Here is a 26,579-nt window from a genome sequence, read left to right as displayed (position 1 = left end):
AATCCAGGACCCTGGTGATGAAGTGATATTTTACTTCATCGTTACTTTATCTTTTTCAGGTGCTCCTGTTCTTGCAGCAAAAACAACTGCAAAGACTACACCAATGGTAAGTCAATAACTTAGTGTGATTTCCGTTCTTGTTTAACGATCCCAAAAAGTTCTTGTAGCAACAGAACTATGTATACGGACTTTCACATAAAATTGTATCATGTTGATCCTGTGACTTTGGGTAAAACTTTAAACTTTAATAAACAAGTCCATCATTTAATGTTTGCAAATTTAAAGATTGATGTAATTGTTAAGTATGTATGATTGTAAACATAATCAATTTAGTATTTCTTTTAATGTTATATATATATTTTCATTATTCTTGTCTGTTATATTTTTATAGATCCTTCATTTATCGTACCTTAAAGTGATGTAATCTGTGCTGACTCACTTGATGTTTTGACCAATGAACATTAGTTCCTACCAGGAAACTGTAAAATTTCTTCCAACTAATAACATATTACTTGGAAAGGAATTTAAAAATGTAGAAAGCACACAGATAAGAACTAGACACAATGTGTTGTGATCATTTGCATGCAGAATTCTGGCGATTTGAACTAAAGAAAGTGTTAACTGTTTCTGTATGAGGACTAATGTTTATTAGTCAAAATATCGAGTTAGTCTGCAAAAACTACACCACTTTAAGGTGTTACATATTTTTTTATTACAATCAGTGATGAATTTGGTAACACGGACAATTGTGAAGAATTATATAATATATCCTTTATTTTTAAACCTCATATTGTGTTTGTGACTTGTATTCATTTTTTGTGGTATCTTCCATTGAGATGATATGTCACCAAATCCTTCATTTTTTTTTTGTAAATATAAAACTTGTACTGCAGGTACAGGTGTCGACAGCTGTACAGCAACCTGTTGCTCAAACCAGAACACAAGCAGGACGCCCTACTGCTATTAAACCAGCTGCCCCTACTGTGGTAATCCCTAGTGCACCTGTTCAAAGTAAGACCACTGGAGGTATGGCATATCTATTGTTTTCTTTTTTTATTTACTTATTTAAACTAATTGCTGTTCATTCAGCATTTTGACACTAAGATCCTGATATTTCGCATATGTAGAAGGTATGTACTGAAAGTAATGAGCCAAGTTATATTACTCAGTCAGAAACCACTATTTGCATTCTACGTATGGTAATACATAATTTGGACCTTGTTGTTACTTTTGCACATAACATCCAAATCGCTCAACACATTTGAGCCACCGTAACGGCAGCTGGAAAATACCACTTGCACAAGTCCTTTTCGGCATGACGTAACCACCGGTGAACCTCATCATTCACCTCGTCATCGTCAAACTTGGTGCCCCTGAAGGCTGTTCTTCAACGGAGCAAACAACTTAGTCAGATGGGGGTAGGGCTGGATTGTAGGGATTAGATTAGCTCCCGTGACCATTATTTAGTAATTGCTAAATTAAGAGAAAGACTCTCAGTGATAAATCATAAGCAACAAAATCTAAAAGTTCTAAAATTTGATACAGGAAAGTTTACTGATGAAAGAATTAAGAAAGATTACCAAATTAAACTGTCAAATAGATTTGATGTTTTGCAGGATTTAAATGATGATGAAAATATAAATGAAACAGACGTAAATAAGAATTGGGAGCACATACGTAATGCAATAGAATCAGCAGCTAAAGAAAGTATAGGATACCATAAACCGAGAAAAAGTAAGCCATGGTTTGATAATGAATGTCATAATCTAATAGAAATAAGAAATCAGGCTAGACTTAGGTGGCTAAATAACTCTGATGATACAAATCTAAACAATTATAATAGAATAAAGCGAGAAGTTAACCGCACGTTTAGAAGTAAAAAAAGAGATTACTTGAAAAGCAAAATTAACGAAATTGAAACAAACAGCAAAAATAAAAATATCAGAGATTTATATAAAGGTGTAAATGAGTTTAGAAAGGGGTGGCAACCTAAAGTAAACTTGATAAAAGATAAAGACGGTGATTTTCTAGCTGACCCAAGCGATATTCTAAATAGATGGAAGAACTACTTTAATGACCTTTTAAATGTCCATGTAGGAGATAAATCAGAAGTGAATGAAGTACACACAGCAGAACCTTTAGTCCCAGAACCTAACTTGACTGAAGTTAAAGATGCTATTAAAAGGCTAAAGAATAACAAAGCACCTGGCATTGATTTAATACCAGCTGAGTTAATTAAATATGGTGGAAATTCATTAATTTGTCAAATTCATAAATTAATTTGTTTAATATGGAATAAAGAAGAAATCCCTCAACAGTGGAAAGAATCCATAATTGTTCCTGTGTTTAAAAAAGGTGATAAAATGAACTGCAATAATTACCGTGGAATTTCTCTACTCTCAACAACATATAAAATATTATCTAACATTCTTTTAACAAGACTAACCCCATATGCTAATGAAATTATAGGTGATTATCAATGTGGATTTAAACGCAACAGATCAACTACAGATCAAATTTTTCACATCAGACAGACACTTGAAAAAAAGTGGGAATATAATCAAAATGTCCATCAGCTATTCATTGATTTCAAAAAAGCATATGATTCGGTCAAAAGAGATAAATTATATAATATATTAGTAGAGTTTGGAATACCTAAGAAGCTTGTTAGTATGATAAAAATATGCACCAGTGAAACTGAAAGTAAAATTCGTGTGGGTATTAATATGTCTGACAAATTTACAATTCATGATGGGTTAAAACAAGGAGATGCATTATCTCCATTGCTCTTTAATTTTGCCTTAGAATATGCTGTTAGGAAGGTAAACGAAACTAAAGAAGGACTAAAATTAAATGGTGTGACTCAGTTGTTAGCATATGCAGATGATGTAGACTTACTGGGGGATGATGTGAATACAATTAAGAATAATGCTAAAATATTTTTCAAAACTGCTAAAGAGATAGGTTTGGAAGTTAACAAAGAGAAAACTAAATATATGCTTACAGGCCGAAACCAAGTGTTAGGTAATAATCAAAATCTAATTATTGATAACAACTCGTTTGAAACAGTTTCCAAATTCAAATACTTAGGAGTAATATTAACAAATGAAAATTATATTAAAGAGGAAATAAAAAGTAGGCTTAATTCAGGAAATGCATGTTACTTCTCTCTTCATAAACTTTTGTCTTCTCGTTTAATATCTAAGAATCTAAAAGTTAAAATATACAAAACCGTAATTTTGCCTGTAGTATTATATGGGTGTGAAACTTGGTCCCTTACATTGAAAGAGGAACATAAATTGAGAGTATTTGAAAATAGGATCCTTAGGAAAATATTTGGACCTAAAAGGGATGAGGAGACAGGTGAGTGGAGAAGGTTACATAATTTAGAACTACATAATTTGTATTCATGTCCAGACATTATTAGAATAATTAAATCAAGAAGACTTAGGTGGGCAGGCCATGTGGCACGAATGGGAGAGGAAAGAGGAGTTTTCAGGATTCTTGTTGGGAAACCTGATGGTAAGAGACCAGTAGGAAGGCCAAGACGAAGATGGAGGGACAACGTCGAGATGGACCTAAGGGAAATCGGTAGGGATGGAAAAGAGTATATAGATCTTGCTCAAGATAGGGACAGATGGAAGGCCTGTGTTGCTGCAGCCATGAACCTTCGGGTTTAAGAAGGCTAGAGAGTTAGTTAGTTAGTTAGTTAGATTAGCTCCCGACCCATGTTTTCAATTTCCTCTACTGTGCACCCAGCTGTATGGAAACAGGCGTTGTCATGTTGCAAAATAACATTGTGCTTGTGTTAACCAAGAGTCTTTTTTATGTCCTGTGTAGCACTATGTCCAATGATCAGATAATGTGCAATTCCTCAAACAGTTATCCTTCATTTACTGTGATTAAGCTTGTCAATCTGATCCGTGTTCTTGCGCATGGAAACTGTTTTCGGTCTGCCACTACAAGGCTTATCAACAATGTCTGTGTTACCATCTATAAATGTTTCACCACCTTTTCACTGTACTGAAGTCTGTGCAGTTATCTCCATAGAAGTTCTGTAGACGACGATGAATTTCTGCAGCTCGAATGTTTTCACTAACAAGAAATTCTATGACAGCATGTTGAGAATTGAGGAATCAAACTTTCTGTGGGTGCCATTTTTCTCATACCGACAGCAGAAGTGTGCATGTGCCTGCATGTGCTTTATGCAGTAGACAACAAATGGCTGTACCTGCCATACGTGTGGTTTCAACCAAAATGGTCAAGGCTTGAGAGTAATCAAACAAGGTTCACGGCTTTCAGTACGTCCCTTGTAGATTTGAAAATATAGTATATTGAGAACAAACAAAATATGAATAAAGCTTATAGTGTTGGCAGTAAACTGCACAAGAGTGACTTGGTAACTATCTTTACACAGTGTATTACCAAAAATTAGTGTTTCAAAAAAACTGAAAATTTTGGCTTTTTACCAATTACAGCTAACCTATTTCACTTGAAGTTACTGTTATGAGTTTACAGGTTTGTAATGACATATTTTACAACTAGCTAAAATAAATTTACATGTAGCAGTCAAGAGACATATTGACCAATCCCAGTGGACACATATTGCATAATGGTTCAGATACAATTTTAACCTTAGCTTACCGGGAAGGGCCTTGCAGGCCCAAAACCTCATTATTTTATATTTTACAGGGACTACAACTGTTTGAAAATAAATTGCATTCGTTTTCTAGGATGTTCCCAATATTTCTTTATTACTTTTGTTTATAAAAATATAAATATAATGTAATTTGGAGGCAAAATGCACTTGGTGGGCATATTAGGCGCCATCTTTGAATGTGTCTCATTCGAGACACTCATGCCACTGACAGTGTACAATTGGTTGGTTATGATGGTAATTATTGTAATTATCATATTTAATAAACAACTGCACTTCTGCAAACTAAAAGAAACATTAATAAAATTTATTATGGACTTTCTAAGTTTTAGTGAATGATAAAATATATGTGAGAGACTCATGAAATAATTTGTAATTATTATAATTAATAAATAACTGCATATATATATATATATATATATATATATATATATATATATATATATATATATATATAATCAGCAAAGGAAGCAGTGATTCAGTTATAAAATGGTTTCTTGAAATTTAGTGATAGAAGAAAGTGTGGCCTGTGAGTTGCCCCTGGTATGTAAGTAAGTTTCTCGTACGGCGCATGTAAGCTAGGGTTAAAACTAAACGTGAAGTCCTAATGTGCACATCTGACCATGAAATTGACTTATAATAAGCTTTTACATGTTTGTGTCACAATTTAAATGTTGATGTCATAACATATGAAACAAATGTTAGTATCAAAATATTGGTGTTTCAGGCCAATTAAAAAGCTTTACTGTTCACAACACACATGCAGAAGTATATGTTTTATGTGAATGTGTGTGTATATCCTGTTTAACGGATCTTTCAGATGGAAGCTACACGTAGCTCGTGGAAACCAACCTTTAGAAGTAAATGCAACCTTTCGAACCGAAGCAACGTAAGCTGAAATTGTCGCTTTTCACTTGCCCTGTACCGTTTTCTCAGGGAACTTTCAGACCAATACAACAAGCGACATGTGTCACTTGGAAGCTGTAATCCAGTAATCCATTCAACCTTTTGAACTGAAGTGCGACAATGAGCTAAACATGACACTTGCATGTTACTCGGACTATACTGTTTTCTCAATGTCATGCATCGTGCACAGTTGCATCGGTCTGTTTTTCTTACATGCGCAGTGAATGTTTTGCTTTAAACTAGGGATGGGCCGATATGAAATTTTGGCCTATACTGATAAAGTACCGATATAATATTTACCGATACTGATAACCGATATTCTACCGATCCGATATAAAATTAGATATGGTACTGAAGAACATGAAATGTTCCTTTATCTCCTTAACAAATGTGTGTTTCGAGGTGACTGCATTGCAAAAGAAGTTGAATATTTAGACAATTACTTTTTTAGAAAGTAGGGCATCGAGATTGTCCATAAAAATTACAACAAAATGAATTTTGCACTAAATTATAAGATATTTATCAATATATCGGATCGGTAAAATAATCTGTAATTTTACCGATACACCTATATGCCTATATCGGCCGATACCGATAGAGTACCGATTAATCGGTCCCATCCCTACTTTAAACTGAAGAAGTCTGTGTCACTTGTCATCTGTGACTTCAGTCTGAAAGCTCCTTCAATAGCACGCGCCATGTTGCGTCAGTCTTGTTTGTGCATGCGTGGTGGATGCTTGCTTACAGACTGAAGGTGCCCATGTCACTTGTCACTTCAATGTGACCCCCTCCCCCTACACTGTCATGTGTTGCTTCGGTCTGAATATTCTCTATACTTAACAAGATTGTTAGCTACTTCATCAGAGATTACATTTCATTTAGCCTGTAAATCACAGAGAACAAATTGCAAGTACTGTTGAAGGAAAAGGCCTGCTTTTTGATAGAATGCTCCTTTTATAATCATGAATGGGTCTCTGGAGTGGAATAAAGTAATGCTGAAGCCTTGTAATAAGAAGGAGTCTGAGGTTCAATCCTCAGTGGAGGCAGAGTGCTCTGGATCTCCTTTCAAACTGTAGGTCCATGCCAGATTATGATTATTATTATTTTGCCATTTGCGGCCAGTCTTATTTGCTTCTACTTCAGTTTTAGTGCCAGTGTTTTTCAACCGCCGGACCGCAAAAGTTCCGTTGCACGCAGGGGTTGACAACAAATTTAAAACTAATTTTATATTTGACAGCAAGTCTATACATATTTGAACTATGATTATGCCATACTTGATATATTAATATTAATTAAGGTTGCATATTAATTTCCATATAAACTTTAAAGATCAGAAATTTATTTATGAGTGAAATTGTTGGGATCAGTGCATCGACTTGTAAGAAATAAATTTACTGCGCTGTGGTCTCACAAAGGTCGAGAACCACTGCAACAAGCAACCAAAATACATCATTAGTTGCCTCCGGTTTAGCGGCCAGTAACCAAATTATACATGATGTACTGGAAAGCCAGAATACAAATATTTGGTCTAGGAATTAATTTGTGCGCCTGGACAAGAGATGGTGTAACGAGTGTATCGTCCCACAGTTCCGTGTATCCACACATGCGTTGAAAACTCCTGTCAGCGCGCATCATTTGTAGTATAGGGCAGTTGATTGATGCGTCAACAACAGCATTTGTAGTCAACTGAACATGGTGCAGTTCGTGCCAGATAAAGTGTTTTTGCGGGGTGTTCTGCTTCATTACTTTAACATGCAGAAAAGTGCTACCGAAAGTCATCGTATTTTGATGGAAGTGTATGGTGACCATGCGCTAGCTGAGCGAACGTGTCAGAAGTGGTTTGCACGGTTTAGAAGTGGTGATTTCGGCCTGGAAGACCAAGAGCGACCTGGACAGCCAAAAAAAATTTAAGACTAAGAATTGAGAGCATTCCTCGATCAGGATTCGTGTCAAATGCAGGAAGAACTTGCAGAAGCATTAGTAATTGATCAAACAACAGTTTCCAAACGCCTCAAAGCCATAGGAATGATTCAAAAGATGTCACATTGGGTTCCACATGAATTGAAAGACAGAGACGTTGAAAGACGAAAAACCATTTGCGAATTGCTGCTTCAAAGATAGAAAAGAAAGCGGTTTTTGCATTGCATTGTTACTGGCGATGAGAAGTGGATCCATTATGAGAACCCGAAACGAAAAAAGGCCTGGGTGATCCAGGTGAACCAGGTCCATCACAACCGAAACGAGATATTCACTTTGCAAAGGTTATGCTGTGCATATGGTGGGATATGAAAGGTGTGGTGTACTATGAGCTGCTGCAACCGGGTGAAACTATTAATGGAGAATGTTATCGACGACAATTAATGTGTTTGAAGCAAGCTCTGGCCAGGAAACGACCAGAATGGAAGAACAGACATGATAAACTTATTTTTCAACATGATAACGCTCGCCCACATGTCGCAAAACTGGTCAAAACCTATTTAGAAAATGTCGGATGGGAAGTTTTACCCCACCTGCCGTATTCACCAGACGTTGCTCCTTCGGACTACTACTTGTTCGATTGCATGAATAACGATTTGATTGGACAGCGGTTCACTTCTTCAGAAGATATCGAAAAATGGGTCTCTGACTGGATCGCTTCTAAGGATGAGGACTTCTTTCGCCATGGAATCCGTAACTTGCCTGACAGATGGGCGAAAGTGGTGGCTCGCGATGGACAATATTTTTCTTAAGGTATTTATGTATTTTGTGTTTGAACTACAGCTTCAATGTGTGCGTAACAACCGTACGAATTAATTCCTAGACCAAATATATATTACTGTACACAAAATTTAATGCAAAGAGATTTGATACTAGATTTTCAAAAGGTAGAGCAGTATTTTCTTTTTTGCTTCATGTACATGTTCGTATAAGAAATTCAAGCATTGAAGATCATATCATACTATTAGGGTCTATTAAAAATACATACAAAACTACTCTAGTTATGTGAATATGTTTGTCCAACATATATATATTTAATAAACCTACCGAAATATGAAGATAATTCTCAGAAAGAACTGCCTATTCAAAAAAGCCCGCTTTCATGAAAACACTGTTTTTGTCTAGCTACGAATTTCATATTGTAAATTATATTTTATATTTAGAAATTAGTGTCTATTCTACAGTAGGGAGATGGAACAGGAAAAATACTGCCAACTCCTGTATTTTCATTGATTTGAGATGCTTTTGTGAAAAAAGCCCAACCAAAAAGCTGTGGAAAAAGACACCGGTTTTTTTCCCCAAAAGTGGCAGGTTTTTCCAACCACTTCCAACTCTACCAAAAATAGAAGTAGTTGTTGCAAATTTTATTTTTATTTACTTCATGCAACTGGTCTCTTAATCTTCTATAAATATAAAAAGCACTTGCTTCAAATCATTAAGCATGAAATTGAAATTTATGAATATTTTGCTGTGTAAATTACTGGTATATTCCCTGTTGTCTGTCAACAGTATATAGCATTCTTCTTCTCTCTTGTTGAATTAATACACTGTGTAGATTGTAAATAGTTTATATATATAAAAATCAAAGAAGGTAAAAGGAAACATTCACCGTACAGTAGAAAAATTCAAAATTTTCTTGTCGGCTGAGTGTTCCTTTTTACCTTCTTTGATGTTTACTTAGCCCTTTTGGCCCTCCTTGCTTTTACCCTATATATATATATATATATATATATATATATATATATATATACATATCGAAGAAGGTAAAAGGAAACACTCACCGGACAGTATAAAAATTCAAAATTTTTCGCTAATTTCATAGCATCATCGGTGTGAGAAGAAATAGACGGAACCTTTTACCTTCTTTGTTTTTTACTTAGACCTTTTGGCCCTCCTTGCTTTTATCCATTATATATATATATATATATATATATATGTTTTAATCAAGAAAAGGAATTAGGAATGTATTGATGGAAATTATGACATTTTAAAAGAATGTGTTTTTGTTTTTGTAAGGAAGAGAGGTGGTGAATATAGTTTTCATATTTTTTGAAGGGTACCTGGGTTCGATTCCCAGTGAGTACATAATGATTTAGATTGCACTTTAAACTGTACATCTCCGATCTCTCTAGTTGGCACAGCATGCTATGATACCAGGGGTCCTGGGTATAAATCTGGCCTGGGTGTTCTTTGTGAATGTCCCTTCCTCAATTTCATATCATTACTTATCCTCATTGTCACAATTAGCCAAAAGTGGCAGAAAAGTGATGCCAAATAACAAAAATCAAATTCGAAATAAAATAAAGTGTTCAGCCAGTCGCATTAGTCTCTGAACAAAACTATTTTTTTCATTTACCACCTAATGATCTCTCTTCACCATTACAGTTAACCTTGAAAAGTAGGAAATAAAGGTGAATTAAGAAGACAACCAAAATCTCAAGGCAATTTTTAATGAATGGAAATACAGAAGAACCTTGATTTTATGTTCTTTGCATACTGAATATAGAAACAAAAGTGCAGAAAAATGTAAAATCTGGAAATAATTCCAATATTTTGTTGAATTGGAAGCTGGCAACATCCAAGAATGTAAACGTGGGGTTCCACTATACACACTTCCAATAATCATTGAAAACCCTTTTCTTAAAAAGTGCAATTTATAATATACTTAATTTTTCATTACAGCTGGTAATGCAAGGACAACTGTCATAAAAGCTCGCACTCCCACAGCAACAGCCGAGACTCCTGTTTCATCAGCACGCATTCCGAACACTCAGGCAACAAATCAGGTACAAACGAAAACATACCCAGCAAGCTCCTCAAATGCTGGTCGCATAGCTCCGAAACCCCCCAAGAGTGTACAGACTGTGGATCTCACAAGTGATGATACTGCCGACTCCAGGGAGGTGACATTTAATAAACTTTCAGGAAAAACCTTTCCTTCGTTGGTGGTAGTGGCAAGGCCCTTCTTGAAGATTCGAGATATGCCTCCATCTGTGGTGTCCCAGGAACGTGCTGCGTTAGGTAAGTTTTGTGTCTGTGGTGTCTTGTACTCTTGTGATGATAGCCTATAATATGCAATATGTGTAATATCCTCTTTTAGTAAGCACCAAAGTATCCCTTCTCCCCTTTCTTTTTCCTCAATAAAACAGAGGGGACAGGAAGTTTAATTTCACGTTGTGCTATTGGTCATAATTTTACAGTAAATGTTACAATTAAAATTTACACAGTCTTTCAAGAATTTATTTCCTGTCAGTATTATTTATGAGAAAAATTTGCCCAAAAAAGGGGGAAAAAACTATATAAAATTATTATATTTTAATTCTGAAAGATTTGTGAAAATACGATAAGGAATTAGTTGAATTTGGTCTTTTGATGTCAAATATATTTTTTTTTATAAATGTTTATTTTTCCTATACTTGTGTAACTTGAGCTTCCCTGATAGCATAGTGACTAATGTGACAATAATCAAAAGGTCTTGAATTTTTTTCCGGATGGAGCTTAGAAAATAATAACCAATTATTTCAACTATATTGACCATGTTTAATAAAATAATGAAGTTCCAAAGCATGTAAGAAAAGTATGCAACATTTCCTGCCAAATGTAAAAATGAAATGGATTAAAAAATATATTTTAAATGATTTTTTAATTTTGGAGCTTTCTCCAGGAATTCCCTTGGACCACTCACACCAGAGGCAAGACTATTAATCATTCAGTGATGCATGAGTTTAAATATTTTCATCAGATTCTAGATAATTCATAGTGAACTCTCAAGTGTTATATAAATCTTTTATGTTGTGATGCAGAATGGGAGCTCATCCAATGGGCCATGAGCTACTGTCCTCCCCCTAAACATTCTGCATCTTTTATATTGTGATGCAGAAAGGGAGCTCATTCAATGGGCCATGAGTTACTGTCCTCCCCCTAAACATTCTGCTATATGGCAACTTTCTTTTTTTAATGGTCATATTTTTAGGTTGAGTTGAATTCACTTTCCTCACAAATGTGCAGGAAATTTTTTTGTTACTTGCATTACATTTTGTTTCCTGTCTTTTTAACAATTCAAATTAATGTTTATATATTTTTTAATGTACTTAGTTTGGATCTTATTCTTTGCCACTCAAATCTAGATTCCAAAGTGAAGAACGTTCTCGTGTACAGTCCTACAAAATTTACAGAATGGTTGATACAGCAAGGACTCGTACGTAGTGAACAGTTTTGCACCAGTCACGTCACATCAGATTTTTCTCCCGTTCGCTTGAAACTTGGCATGTACTCGGATGTTAGCAAGTTCCCGTACAGTGGTGGTTATGTGTGGATTAGCGAATGCTGTCCTCAGAGATTTGTTTCTGTGTTCAGTGGTTCGATATTCGAAGGTGCACCTCATCCACCCACAGTTCTGCTAAAACTCATGTACCACTGGGCTTGCCAGACGAATGTTCAGAACGTTGTTCAGTGGGTGAAAGTAGACAATTTTTATGTGAAAAATTTCTTCACAAACATGAGGAGTGTGTGTACTGCAGCTATCCATGATAAGTTTGAGAAGTTAGGTGGTCCAAATAAGAAGATTGAAGTTGGTGTAATCAGTCTTGGCACGACCTCACAGGACGGTCACATGAGGCAAGTGAAAGTCGAAGTTCTTGGTGTGATGGACCCAGACAAAAAGTATATTCGATTGCGTGCAGTTGAGCCTTTACCAGATGCGGAGAGAAATTACAAAAGAAGATTTGCGAAGATTCTGGAACCTATGGATGCATGGGTTGACAAAGAAAGCTTGCTGGTTACTGATTTTACAGTAGACAAGGGAACGTTGATTTCCATGGGTTTTAAGACCGTGATTCAGGTTCAATCAGCAGACCCTCAAAGCTCTGCAAGCCAAACAACAAACCAGGCAATCATGGATTATTTGAGGAGGATAGTTCCTAGGATGTTTCAGGTAAGTTTAAGAAATACTTCCACTTAAGTTATTCTCTTCTGAATTGAAGTATAGTGGAACCTTCATTATACATTTTCAGTGGACTTTGTCTAAAGAACTCTTATAAAACAGGGAAATGTGTAATCCGGGAAAAAAAAATACATTTTTATTTCATTCGGACTATGAAGATAAAAAATATAAAGCAGGAAACTGTAAAAATCTTAATTTCCTTGTATTTAGATGTGGCTGTAAAATGTTTCAAATCCTTGTTCCTTTATGAATGAGTAAAATTTGCTAATGTGTAAGTTATGTTTCACTTATTTTTTTTGTATCTTTCATTGTTCCAGTTGTATTTTTTTTTTTAATTCTCTGGGTTCATCATGTTGTAAATGACCGTTGCCCATGTTATTCTTGGATAGAAACTCAGAGGGTGTTCTTGGTACATATCACTTACCCTACTGATCAAAAGAACTGAATTTGAGAGCATTAGCTTTGGAGATGAGGAGGGAATGGAGCTTGTAAATTGAATCGTAAATATAACTGTGATGCATTAGTCTTTAAAACTAGACCTACTTGTATTTTGAACTTGGGAAACTATTATTTGTCACAATTATATTTCAATATGATTATTCATTATGTACAGGGGCAGGCAGACTGTGTCTAAACAAACTTAATAATGCGGGAACATTTTGTTTTGTTTCATTGGAATGAAAATAGTGAAGTATATAATTTGAAAATTTAAAATGTGAAAAAATAAAATCAGGGTACCACTGTATTAATGATTTACTGCTAACCTCTGTGGTGGAGTGGTTAGCACAGCATGTTAAGATACCAGGAGTCCCAGGTTCGAATCCCAGCCTTGTCATGGGTTTTCTTTGTGAGTGTTTCTTCATAAATTTCATCATACCATCACTCAACCTCATCTTGGTGATTAGCCAAAACCTAGATTTGACATTTTTCTGGAGACCAAGCTGAAAAACTTGAAATACAGGAAAATGTCCTAACTAAACTAACTCTCTAGTCTTCTTAAACCCGAAGGTTCATGGCTGCATCAATACAGGCTTTCCATCTTTCCCTATCTTGAGCAAGATCTATATACTCTTTTCCATCCCTACCGATTTCCTTTAGGTCCATCTCAGCGTTGTCTCTCCATCTTCGTCTTGGCCTTCCTACAGGTCTCTTACCATCAGGTTTCCCAACAAGAATCCTGTAAACTCCTCTTTCCTCTCCCATTCGTGCCACATGGCCTGCCCACCTAAGTCTTCTTGATTTAATTATTCTAATAATATCTGGACATGAATACAAATTATGTAGTTCTAAATTATGTAACCTTCTCCACTCACCTGTCGCCTCATCCCTTTTAGGTCCAAATATTTTCCTAAGGATCTTATTTTCAAATACTCTCAATTTATGTTCTTCTTTCAATGTAAGGGACCAAGTTTCGCATCCATATAATACTACAGGCAAAATTACTGTTTTGTATATTTTAACTTTTAGTTTCTTAGATATTAAACGAGAAGACAAAAGTTTATGAAGAGAGAAGTAACATGCATTTCCTGAATTAAGCCTACTTTTTATTTCCTCTTTAATACCAGGTGGTTATAATTAAAGCGACGGTGTTCAGAGTGGTACAGCACGGGCTGTAATGAGAGTAGCAGTCTGAAACTTCGTAGATATGATAATGAAGCAATGCGCTCGCGAATTATGCAAAAAAAAAAAATAGTTCCAATTCTCGCCACCAGGGTAAAAAATGGCACTGTAAGCAGTCAAAACGTGGAATTTTCCGTAACTCTGACGTCAAAGTCGTTGACATTGCCTAACCATTGTGTGAGCTCCCTGGTTGTGGTTGGTGACGCTTGTTGCTTTTTTTTTTCTTTAGTGATGTGAATGTTCGCCGAACATTAAAAGTTTGATTTTTCCCGTGTAAAAAGCAATGGCTATTGCGAAGAAAGACCGTGCACTGCTAGTGAAGTTGTTTTACCAGAATGGGAGCAATAGTAACGCTGCACTGCGGAAATATCGCCAACAGAAAGGGCTGAGAAGAGGGCCCATGTCAATTAATGGGCTGAAGAAGATGATGAAGAAATTCGAGGAAACAGGTGAATTGGGTGTTGCACCAGGGAGAGGAAGGCGGCCCATCCCCGTGGAAGTTGTGGACGAAGTTGCTGTAGCTGTAGCTGACCGTGCAGCACATGCCTCAACTTCTGCAACCAGTGCTAGAGCTGTGGCACGTGAATTGTCACTCCCCTGGTCAACAATTCGCAAGGTATTGCGGTGCATTTTACACTGGTATCCCTACAAGATTCAAATTGTGCACCAATTGAAACCCCAAGATATTCCACAACGCCGTGAGTTTGCCCATCGGTTTTTGGCACGCATGGAAGTGGATGACATGTGGCCGGGGAATATTCTGTGGACTGACGAGGCGCATTTTACTCTGGTCGGTACAGTGAATACTCAGAACTGTCGCATATGGGGTTCCACTCGTCCACATGTTGTGCAGGAACAACCATTGCACTCAGTTTACGTGACTGCTTGGTGTGGGTTCACTAGCTCCTTCATTCTTGGTCCGTTTTTCTTTGAGGAGATGACACCTCGAGGGCCTGTTAGGTGTACAGTGACATCTGCACGTTATAGGGACCTCCTTGTGCAACACGTGATTCCAGCTTTGCAAGAACGGAACTGTGAACACACCACCATTTTCATGCAAGATGGGGCAACACCACATGTCGCTCACCACGTGAAAGATTTGCTGCGAGAAACCTTCACTAATGACCGCATCATCTCTAGGCAGTTTCCAGATGATTGGCCTTCCAGATCCCCCGACCTTAATCCATGTGACTTCTGGCCGTGGGGATATTTAAAAGATCGTGTCTATCAGGGACATGTCCGGTCTCTGCCTGATCTGAAAGCTAGCATACAACGACATGTCGCTCAGATTTCACCAGACATGCTGCGAGCAACTGTCGATCATGCCGTGTTACGAATGCAGCATGTTGCTGAATTGGGAGGCCATATTGAACAGTTCTTGTAACCATAGTTCCTAATAAACATGCCAGAATCATTGTTCTTGTGTGTTTGATCTTTCCTGCCTATTTCCTGTAACTATACCACGTTTTGACTGCTTACAGTGCCATTTTTTACCCTGGTGGCGAGAATTGGAACTATTTTTTTTTTTTTGCATAATTCGCGAGCGCATTGCTTCATTAGCATATCTACGAAGTTTCAGACTGCTACTCTCATTACAGCCCTTGCTGTACCACTCTGAACACCGTCACTTTAATTATAACCACCTTGTATAATTTTAATTTGTTAATATTACTCCTAAGTATTTGAATTTGGAAACTGGTTCAAACGAGTTGTTATCAATAATTAGATTTTGATTATTACCTAACACTTGGTTTCGGCCTGTAAGCATATATTTAATTTTCTCTTTGTTAACTTCCAAACCTATCTCCTTAGCAGTTTTGAAAAATATTTTAGCATTATTCTTAATTGTATTCACATCATCCCCCAGTAAGTCTACATCATCTGCATATGCTAACAACTGAGTCACACCATTTAATTTTAGTCCTTCTTTAGTTTCTTTTACCTTCCTTACATCATATTCTAAGGCAAAATTAAAGAGCAATGGAGATAATGCATCTCCTTGTTTTAACCCATCATGAATTGTAAATTTGTCACATATTAATACCCACACGAATTTTACTTTCTGTTTCACTGCTGCATATAGGAAAATGTCCAATTGGGGAAAATTTTACACCATTTTGCTATGTTGGGACCATCAAGATTGAATGTAAAACTCAGGAAAATGTAAAATTCGAGAATGTAAAATTGGGGTTCCACTGTACATAATTTTACTTATTCCAAAGCAGAATGGAAAATTTATACAGCTCTGCCAAGTCTAAATTTTCTCCAGTTTACTAATATTAGTACATACACTAATTCCATGGCAGAGTGGTTAGGATAACATGCTACAGTGCATTAGGTCTTTGGTTCAAATTCAGATCAATTCTTAAAGTTGTTTCATTGTATTTGTTTCTTCATTCATTTTTTGTGTTTTTTTGTGAATTGAGATGTAAAATATATACAAATGCACATTAGTCCAAGCTTTGACAGAAAATGTGACACAAATATAATCTCATTTTTTATAAGTAATTGTGCCTTTTTAATATCTTGTATCGATTGAAATTTATACACTTTTTTTGTAGATTCAACCTTATGAAGGAAGGTTTTTTAAAATTTTATATTTTTTTAATTCGGAAGTTTCTATTTAGTTGATATGCATGTGTAACTATATATGCTATGCTATCAAGTGTGTTAAATTTTTCAAAATTTTTCAGAACACATTATCCCTCCTCAGCCGACAAATAATTCAGCAGTTTTTAGATGAATTAACTTGGCGTGAAAGATGGGGTCCAACAGCATCTCAGGCATTTGAGAATATAATTGCTCTTATGGCAGAACAAACTAAACATGAAACAGGTACGTAGAATATAGATTCAGCACAGGAATGATGTTGCATATTTTAATTACTCAGATCCTGAATGTAATTGATTATTATGTAAGCTCAAAACATATTGATCATCTAAAATCTGTATGTGTGTGAAAAGTAAAGATGGAAATAGGAAACAATTGATAGAGTAGGAAAATAAATATTTCACATCAACTGCAAAGATCAAAGATTGAGTATTTAGATGGACTGACTGATGCCATGAAGTATTCAGTGTAACAGACAGTAAAGAACAGACATTGGAAGAAAATGTGCCATTACCAGTGTTTTAACAATTTTGTATGCAGGCGATGCTGGGTAAGATAGGAAATGTCAGAAATATATGGTTGGGATCACAGGGGTGGGCATGGGTTAATACTAGGTGATTAGATTGAGCCTGTGGACTAGGGTATCAAGCATAATGAATATTGTTGGACCTTCAGTCGACCCGAGAATTAGGAAATGTGATGAATTGTAACCATTCAACCATTGTGCGACATTTGCATTCCATGGACAAGGCTCAGGATACCACCTGCTAAGTGAAGACAACACAAATAATTGAGTAGTCTAGAAAGACTGCTTTAAGTGCTGCTGCAACACTCTGCTAACGTGACAAAAGCTGCTATCCGGGAGCTTGGTTGGAAGGTTATTCAACATCCTCCTTAACCCCCTCTCCGATCGTGCACCCTTGATTTCCTTCTTTTCAGTTCTCAAACCACCAATCTTTTAAGAAAACTTCTTTGGTAACAAAAAATTTCTTCAAACTTGGCTCAATGATGTATTTAACCCCAAATCAGCTGATTTCCTCAGACGTAGAATCAAAAAACTGCTCCTGCGTTGGTAGACAGACAGTCATAGACAATGAAGTAAAATATATTACTGATTAATTTCTGTCATTTGTCCATCTCAACTGAGTACCAAATAAAAAAAAAACTTTTTCAATGCTGAAAAAATGCTACGAACTTATGCATCAACCCAGTAGAATTTGCAAGAAGTGTTGATGGATGGAAGTAGTTGGTGGATAAGTGTAACCCTGAAATAGTCTTTGAAGCTTGGGTTGTGGCTGTAGGCGGCAACAGTGAAGTTTTTTTTATTTTTTTTACGTGAAGGCATTGTGGTTGTTGATTATGAGGTTCAGGGGATGAAGGGAGATTTACCTTTCACTCAGTTAAAAGTCACTGCTGATGTGGAAGGTGAAAGATTTAATTCGATTGGTTGCTCAGTTTTAAACATTTCTTATTTGTAAATTTTAATGCATATTTTGACTTTTTTAGTGATTGTCAGCACCCTATTGATTAGTAATCCTGATATAGGAATATCTAAAAATACCAGCGGTTTTTACCGGTTCACTTACTTGTAATGGCGTGCACAATTGTACCATTTTGTTGTAAATGTTATTATTATTTTACAGAATAACTATTAAATATTAAAACTATATGACTAATAGGCTACAATATTAGTTTATTGCTATCAACGTACTATAACCACTTGCTACCTTTTATATCAGCTTTTGCTCTTGTCTCTTCATTTAAATAAATAAAGCTATAATTTATGTAATCTGGTTAGTGATATTGATTACCGAAGGCTTTGTACAGTACTTAAAGAGGTTAGTGAATATTGGTACTTAACAGGTTTGTTAAAGAAAAACAACTTCATATTGATTGACCCATTCATATAAACACATAGGATTGTTCAAATTTTATTTGTTAGAAGAGCAAGGAAGTAAGTTCTGTAATCATTTATACCTTGCAGATTGTTGAAAATGTTTCAATTTTTTTTTTTTTTTTACCAAAATGTAAATATTCCACTATTTTTTTCCAGGAGATACCTTGTTGCAGAGATTAAGCAAAATTGCCACAAATCCTTTCAAAAACTGGCAATATTCACGTGAGAAGGCAAGCACCAATACCTCGGGGATGACAAATGGAAATGCTGCTGCTTCAAACAGTACTGCTCGTGCAGCACCACAATCTACTGTAAGTTGGATGCATGGATATTTCTTCCATGGGGGAGATTTCCCACCAAAGACCAGCCAATTGAATGTATGCTTGTGGAGCTGCTTAAGTGAAACAATGTCAGTGATTGTTTGAGTTTTTGAGTCCACTTTATGTACAGATATGCTAATAGGGACTGGATCTACAGTTTAAAGTGGATCCAAATCACCATGTGCCTTCACTGGGTATCGAACAGTGTCATTGGTTCATTACAAAGTGAATGTTGCACGTCGCTTGTCACTTTGATGTGAAATTCCCCTTATGGTGTCAAATGGAATATCCTGTAAAGTAATACACCGTGTCCCAAAAGTCGGGTAACACTTTTATTAATTCATTATACAAAAACTACTAGTGATATAGCTTTTGTGTATATGTCATATGAGAGAGTATCTCAAATGTTTTTTTTTTTAATATATGAGTTCACAGTGTCTTGATATGGGAACCATGTGTAACACAACATATGTCTACACGGTAATCAAATTCTTTCCATACTCTTTCGACACGTGGCCTCCAAGATCCCCGGATCTAACTCCCTGTGACTTCTTCTTATGGGGATAAATAAAAGATAGTGTGTATGTGCCACCTTTACCACAAAATGTAGAACTCGAGCGCAGGATTGAAGAAGTTGCTACCACTGTCTCTGAGGATATGCTCCAAAGAGTATGGCAAGAATTTGATTACCGTGTAGATATATGTCGTGTTACACATGGTTCCCATATCGAGGCATTGTAAATTCGTACAATAAAAAAAACATTTGAGATACTCTTTCATATCACACATACACGAAAGCTATATCACTTGTAGTTTTTGTATAATGAATTAATAAAAGTGTTACCGGACTTTTGGGACACGGTGTATATTTGGGAAAATTATTCCCACCTTAGGAAAAGAAGGAAAAAAATAAATCTTATTCCTAGGTTGAAATCCTAGATAAGACAATGATTATTTCATCAGACATCCTCATGAACACGATTAACCGTGATATTTTTTTAAAAAAAGTAAATAAAATAACCAAAAGAAAAAATTAACCTGTGTTATTCATTATTAAATTTGTTTCCTGAATATAAAGGAATTTATTTATCTTGTAGTCTATGGTTATTACAAACATAAAAACACAGTTTTTTGTTGTGACATTTCAGGAGAATACACGCTCCCTTCATCAGACATTTATTTTTAGTTTGATTAAAGATAGTTTTTTGGCCTGTGTATAGGGCCGGTGGCAACCCACCATCGTGAGGAAATTGGGGATCTTCGAATGAGTAAGCGTAATCCAGTCGTGGAGACCTACTGTAACGGCTGGGGATACGTTGGGCTGACTCCCCGACTATTCCAATCCTGGTTGAAGATCTCCACGCTTAGAGGTGATGAAGGAAAGCGTGGGAGGGAGACCGGTAGTCAGTAGGTAAGCCAAGGCCCTTCATGAGCTGTAGCGCAAAGGATGAAAGATACAGTTTTTTTTAACAAAGAAGAATCAGTTATACATATCTACGTCAGATATGTAGATGATGTGCTAATTATTGCTAAAAATGAGAACATCATCATGGATGTATTTAAATTGTTGAATGAATCATATCCTCGCATAAAATTCACTTGTGAACTTATGAATAACAATGTAATTTCTTTTGTGGAACTGAAAATTAAGACAACTGACACACGGCTAATATATTTTTAATTTTTTTCCTGAGAGCACAAGAACTATGTTCTAATAATAAGGATTTAAAAAATTAAGAAAATAAGCTTTGTAATATATAGCAAAAGAAAATGGCTTTCACACTAACAGAATAAACCAAATCAAAAAAACAAGTCGCAAGAAAACTAAAGGAAAAGAGATATACGGACAAAGATGAGAAATCTGTTGAAAATAAATTTATTTGTATTCCATTCCACAAGGGATTCTCACATAAAATTGCAAAAATCTCTAGAAGATTTAATTTCAAAATTGTTTTTAAATCACCAAGAAGTTTTAAAAAGAGTGATGGGAAACATAGATTTGAATGTCTGGGAAGCTTTGTTCATTGCAGAAGAACACTGGAATAAATTAAATAATGAAAATGGTAACATTGACCCACTATGGAGTTTTCTTTTTCACAAGTGGAATAAGCAACCATCTTTAAAATTTAATGTAATGGAAAACATCAAGAATCTCTGTGAAAGCAATGATGATTTTGAATTGCCTGATGATATTTGGGATGCATAATTTTTAAATGAAAAAAGAATGTGAACAATATTTTTTATCTGAAAAAAATAAAACAGACTGCTTGTTTCACAGTTAAGTTGCTATATTACAACAACGTAACATTGACAACATCCATTGTATAACTGATTCTTTTTTGTTAAAAAATTTTAACCATTGTTATAACTATCTTGAATCAAACTAAAAATAAATGTCTGATGAAGGCCGCGTGTGTTCTTCTGAAATGTCACAACGAAAAACTGTGTTTTTATGCTTGTAATATCCGTAGACTACAAGAGAGATAATTCTACAATGCAAGCAATATAGTGCCGTTCGAAAGCAAGAAAAAATGGAAGAATATTTCACTTCCGGCAGAGAATGTGCCCTTTGAGAGCCAGATACTACATTAATTCCTGAAACTTGATAGTTCATTGTATTTATTTATCATTCATGTCATCTTATTTTCACCTAATTTGCAGTTTATAACTGTATTATGATAACAATAAATTAAAAAGACCCACTTTATCAAATAATATAAGATATGGCCACGAAAAGTCTAAAAATAACCCTTTCAGCTGTTTGATCATGTTTGGGATCAAACTTTATGACTAGGAGGTGCCAGAACTCAACGGTAGCTTCCAAAATAGTGTCAGACTAAGCCCTAATAGTTTAGTTTTTGACAATCTGTATATATACACAGGGTGTCTCAAAAGTCTGACACCATACGACAACTGCGTTATTAGTGCAGATGGCGAAAAATGGAAAGAGGGGAAAGTTGTTGGAAATATGATGTTTTCAATATAATGTGCTTGAATTTTCAATGTAGCATGCACTGTTGAGGCTGTCCGCTGGTATGAGCCTCAATCAGAATTGACATTGCCTTGTTGCCACATGTTTTGTCCTTAAGGGAGCATTTACGTTACCTCATGTTTCCAACAACTTTCCCCTTTTCCATTTTTTGCCATCTGCACTAATAATGCAGTTGTCCTATGGTGTCAGACTTTTGAAACACCCTGTGTATATATACAGATTGTCAAGATCTGAACTATTATTATTTCATGGGCTTAGTCTGACACTATTTTGGATGCGACCGTTGTGTTCTGGCACCTCCAAGTCATAAGGTTTGATCCCAAACATGATCAAACAGCTGCAAGGGTTATTTTTAGACTTTTCGCGGCCATATTGGCCACCATATCTAATATTATTTGATAAAGTTGGTCTTTTTAATTTCTTGCTATCATAAGACAGTTATAAACTGCAAATTAGGTGAAAATAAGATGTCATGAATGATAAATAACCACAATGAACTATCAAGTTTCAGGAATATAATCTTCGTCATGACTGGCATTTTGAAGATGCCATTACAGACAAACGAGGGCTTAAAAACTGGGTCTGGGGCATTAAAGGTTCGGGAATTAATGTAGTATCCCCCCTCCCCAAGGGCACGTTCTCCGCCGGAAGTGAAATATTTTTCGGCATTCCGACCCCACTAATACATACATAACAAGAAAAATTATTACAACAAGAGAGATTAGAAATTACACTGTTGACTTTTTGTTTAAAAAATGTTATTAAAGAGAGCTTGCCATTTTTTTCTATATTTTGGTATCGACATCCTTTTTACATGCTTTCTGTTCCTGTTAGATTTTCAGTTTTGCTGGAATTTAATATCACCGTTCTGAAGAAAAAAGTATAAAGATTTTTATTTAACTTCATTCTTATTCATTAATAATTATGTATATTCGAAGTTGCTTTTTCTTCTTATTTTTTTTTACTTCTGATGGTCACTTTTCAAAAATTAAATTATCAGCTATACTTTGTCCTACATCTGATTATGATAGTTTTTATAAATAAGTAGTAAAATAGTTTGAATTATAAAAATTGTACTGATAATTGAATTTAAGAGACATTGCTACAAAACCATATATTCTTCCTCTTTCCAAATTGCAAATAAGTCATAGTTGAATGTTAGTGCCATTCCAGCCACTTCTTTATTATTATATGTTCATGGAATTTAGATGGTGCAATAAACAATAACTAAAATAAACATATATGTGCGCTAAACAAGTACTGTATGGAATTGTATGGTAAAGATATTTAGTGACAAAATGTTTCTTATATGGTTTTAGGTTGTCAGTTTGCAGCCTCAGAAACGAAACAGGAAGAGAGCACCAGCGGATGCCTCTGCTGGATCTGAACCAAAGAAATTGCAAGTTACACCACAAGAGATGCGACTCCTGGAAACCTTCTACTATGGAACCTTGGATGGAGACCAGACCCTCATCGACAAGCAAACAAAAGCTGCTATTGACACTAGGGTAAGTATTTGTAGATTGTAATAGCAACATTGTATAATCTTTATATTATCTTTATTGTATTATCATGATCATTATGTGTTTTTTCCTTTCTTTTTGTTTTTATTCATTTATTGTATCTTTGACAAGGGTTGGTTGTAAGAACGACCCATGAGGCTGAAACACGCCTGCTTAAATAAAGACCATTCTATTCTATTCTATTCTACACAATGTTCTTATAGTCCGGCTTTATTAGCCGAAACCATGGACAGCTATGCGCATGAGCCAACTGCACTTGTTCAGTGTCAAAATAAGGGTGACTGCAGCAATCACATACCTCTGGTTACAGACTGGAAACTCTGTGCTTTTGTTTGAAGCCACGCATAGTCCTGGGGGTACAAATATGGCGGAGATGCAAATTAGAGCTTGTTAAGTTTTAATTTTTATGAAGAAATTATTAGTACTCACTTGTGGAGTGTAATATGTAGAGTTATATACTTCTTAGTAAACTTAAACATTGCATTCGTATGTGGTGCAATAACTCACAATCTTCAAAATAGTTGATACAAGAAAAACATATGAAGGTATGCTCACCGCCATTATAGTATCGCCCTCTTCTAAATTTTTGCCTTCAAGTCGACCCATATTGAAAAGCTCACATTTCCAGTCTGGTACCTGGAGGTCTGTGGCATCAATGGCATTTTGAGAAGGAAGGAGTGCCATGAAAATCGGTTGCTGTAGAAACAACTTTGAAGTTTCAAACGTAACATCGCCAGCAAAGTTAGTAGAGGTAATATGTTTACAAATTATGGAAGGTTCAGAATTTTAAAAATGCCATCCTTATAGTAGTAGGGTAGTTTGGCGAGTGCATTTACCTGCATCCCCTCTGGTGTTTGGAATAGACTTTCCAGCTTGTTTTGTCTTCCCTGGCTGGACTGTATCTTGATGGGCACATCATTGTTGTCATTTGTAATACTCCTTTAAGTAGTTTCTTTGTTCTTGTTGCTGTTGATTTTTGCTACCTCAAACAGGCATTAAGGTTGAATATTATGCATATTGATATGTTTAGAATATTGTGTTCAGTTCATTATTATCATGATATGATGAAATTGATGAAAGGACTCTCACAAAGAACACCCATTCCAAAGATGGTATTTGAACCCAGGACCCTTATTGTTGTAGCAGGCTGTGCTAACCACTCTGCCACAGAGATTATTAGGTAATCTCCTCACGTGTTCAAACCTGAGGATGCTTTGCTCAAGCTCTACCCCTACCCCATTCAAAATTTTTACTTCCCTCCCTCATTATTTTCCTGCTCATTTCATATTTAGTATATTTTCTTTTCTTACTTGCTTCTACCTTGTTTTCTGTGCCTTTGTATTTACAGAAGGGGCTGTGGAATTTTTTTATATAATGTTGTTATTTTGTTGTGCATTTCCATGTGTTCCTGTTTTCTACTCATATATTTATTTCCCTGTAGCTTTGATAGGCATAATATTGTATTGCATTGCTCTTCAAATCAGAACAATCTTAAAAATATCTCATTGCTCCAAGCGAAAGTCCACTTTTTGGACAAAATGGATTTGTGTGTAGGAAAACCCTGTGGACTTCTGAAGAAGCTACAGCACTATAAAGTTCTGTACCCGTAAGCCATTCCCAAATTTCCCTTTTTAAAAATTATTTTATTTATTCGAAACAGAATTGCATCTACGACTTCAACTACTAACTTTCAGACATTTATAACCAAGTCGAAAATAGGTACTATATAATTTACATACAGTATGATAGTTGATATCTCTGTAGTGAAACAGGATAAAGCAGCATGTTATTAAATTTCTCCAAATTTTTCATCTTACATATAACGTTATTTAGACAGAGCCCCTTGAAGAAACTTGCAATGAAGATTTCATTCACAGTGATCTGATTTGCGTTTGTTTCTCCCTCTATATTCATAATATTCATCAATTTATTTTTTCTTTCAGAACCAATTTCTGTGTGATACAATTCTCAGTTGTATCAGCCCCTAAGGGTACATCCCAAAATTGTAGAAGTAAATAGAAAAGCTCACATTGGTGTATTTTTCATGTAGATTTAGTATATTGATTACACATTACTTGCTACAGTTTTTCTAATTGTTATGTTTTATTTCATATTTTTTCAGTGTTCAGTGTGTCGACGTAATTTTACAAACAACATCTTGCTGATGAAGCATTTAATAATGCATGCACAGAACGACAATAGTTTCAATACAGAACTGGGCGATTTAACTCAATGCAAGTACTGCTTGCGAAATTTTGACACCCCATACAACATGCAAACACATGTTGAAGAAGTAAGTTAAAATGTTAAATGTTAAACATTTGATGGCATTTCTTGTGTACTATCTTATATGAAATTTTATTGTATTCTGTTTCATGTAGGAATATGCATTTCTGTGATATACGAGAGTAAGTCAAATGAAACCTTAAAAGTGCAACAACATTTATGAGACAGACTACATATATCATATTTATGTCGAGTCTCATCTGTTAATTGCAAAATGTCCATAAGGGCTGCAGCAAATCACTTGAGCCACAAAATTGCAAAGATGCTGTTCTTAAGCTACAACTGAAGGACTTGCTTTTGGAGAGGTAACCATGCACTTACTTAACAGTGGAAAATATGCATGTTGAAAAATACAAATTTGTGTAATCCTACAGGGAAAAATCCATGAGAAAAGAAAGTGAAAACAAAATAAGGTTTTCATTTGACTCACCCTTTTATGCAAAGTTACCAATAGCAGATAATGTCTGAAGGAATGTGAAATATTTGATGAAATTCCTGCTTGTTGATATTTTTTTTCTGCCTCCATGTTTGTGAATTTTTCCTTCATATTAAGGAGAACAGAACTGAAGTTCCAGAATATTACATTCAGGTACAGAATAATTTAGAAATATATCAGATGGTTAAAATTCACAATTTCACCAATACATTGCTATGTTGATATTTTCTATTATAATCAATAATTATAAATTTACTGATTATTTGTTTGGTGTCAAATTAAAGCTCTATTATACTATAGGGCTAGGGTGACAGCACTTTGAAAAAATACTGATAGTAATGCCTTGTGGTATAAATCTGTTCAGTTGCTTTTTTTTTTTTTTTTACAAACTTGCTATGGAATTAATAGTTGCC

General features: G+C 35.4%; 1 protein-coding gene across 2 annotated transcripts in view; it reads left to right on the top strand.

The window, feature by feature from the left end:
* Window positions 1–26,579, top strand: part of LOC145999897 (uncharacterized) — a 65,583-nt gene that overhangs the window by 25,830 nt on the left and 13,174 nt on the right. For both annotated transcript variants that reach the window (XM_083137173.1, XM_083137181.1), the window contains exons 3-10: window positions 60–106; window positions 894–1,026; window positions 10,223–10,561; window positions 11,668–12,473; window positions 16,796–16,937; window positions 18,766–18,920; window positions 23,241–23,429; window positions 25,567–25,737. In XM_083137173.1, the coding sequence (XP_082993299.1) occupies window positions 60–106; window positions 894–1,026; window positions 10,223–10,561; window positions 11,668–12,473; window positions 16,796–16,937; window positions 18,766–18,920; window positions 23,241–23,429; window positions 25,567–25,737 (1,982 nt within the window). The remainder of the gene's footprint in view (window positions 1–59; window positions 107–893; window positions 1,027–10,222; window positions 10,562–11,667; window positions 12,474–16,795; window positions 16,938–18,765; window positions 18,921–23,240; window positions 23,430–25,566; window positions 25,738–26,579) is intronic.

Source organism: Lepisma saccharinum, chromosome 1 (genome assembly GCF_977018435.1).
Source record: "Lepisma saccharinum chromosome 1, izLepSacc3.1, whole genome shotgun sequence".
Taxonomy (NCBI): domain Eukaryota; kingdom Metazoa; phylum Arthropoda; class Insecta; order Zygentoma; family Lepismatidae; genus Lepisma; species Lepisma saccharinum.
The sequence above is the reverse complement of the archived record's forward strand: the minus strand, read 5'-3'. Positions and strand labels throughout refer to the sequence as shown.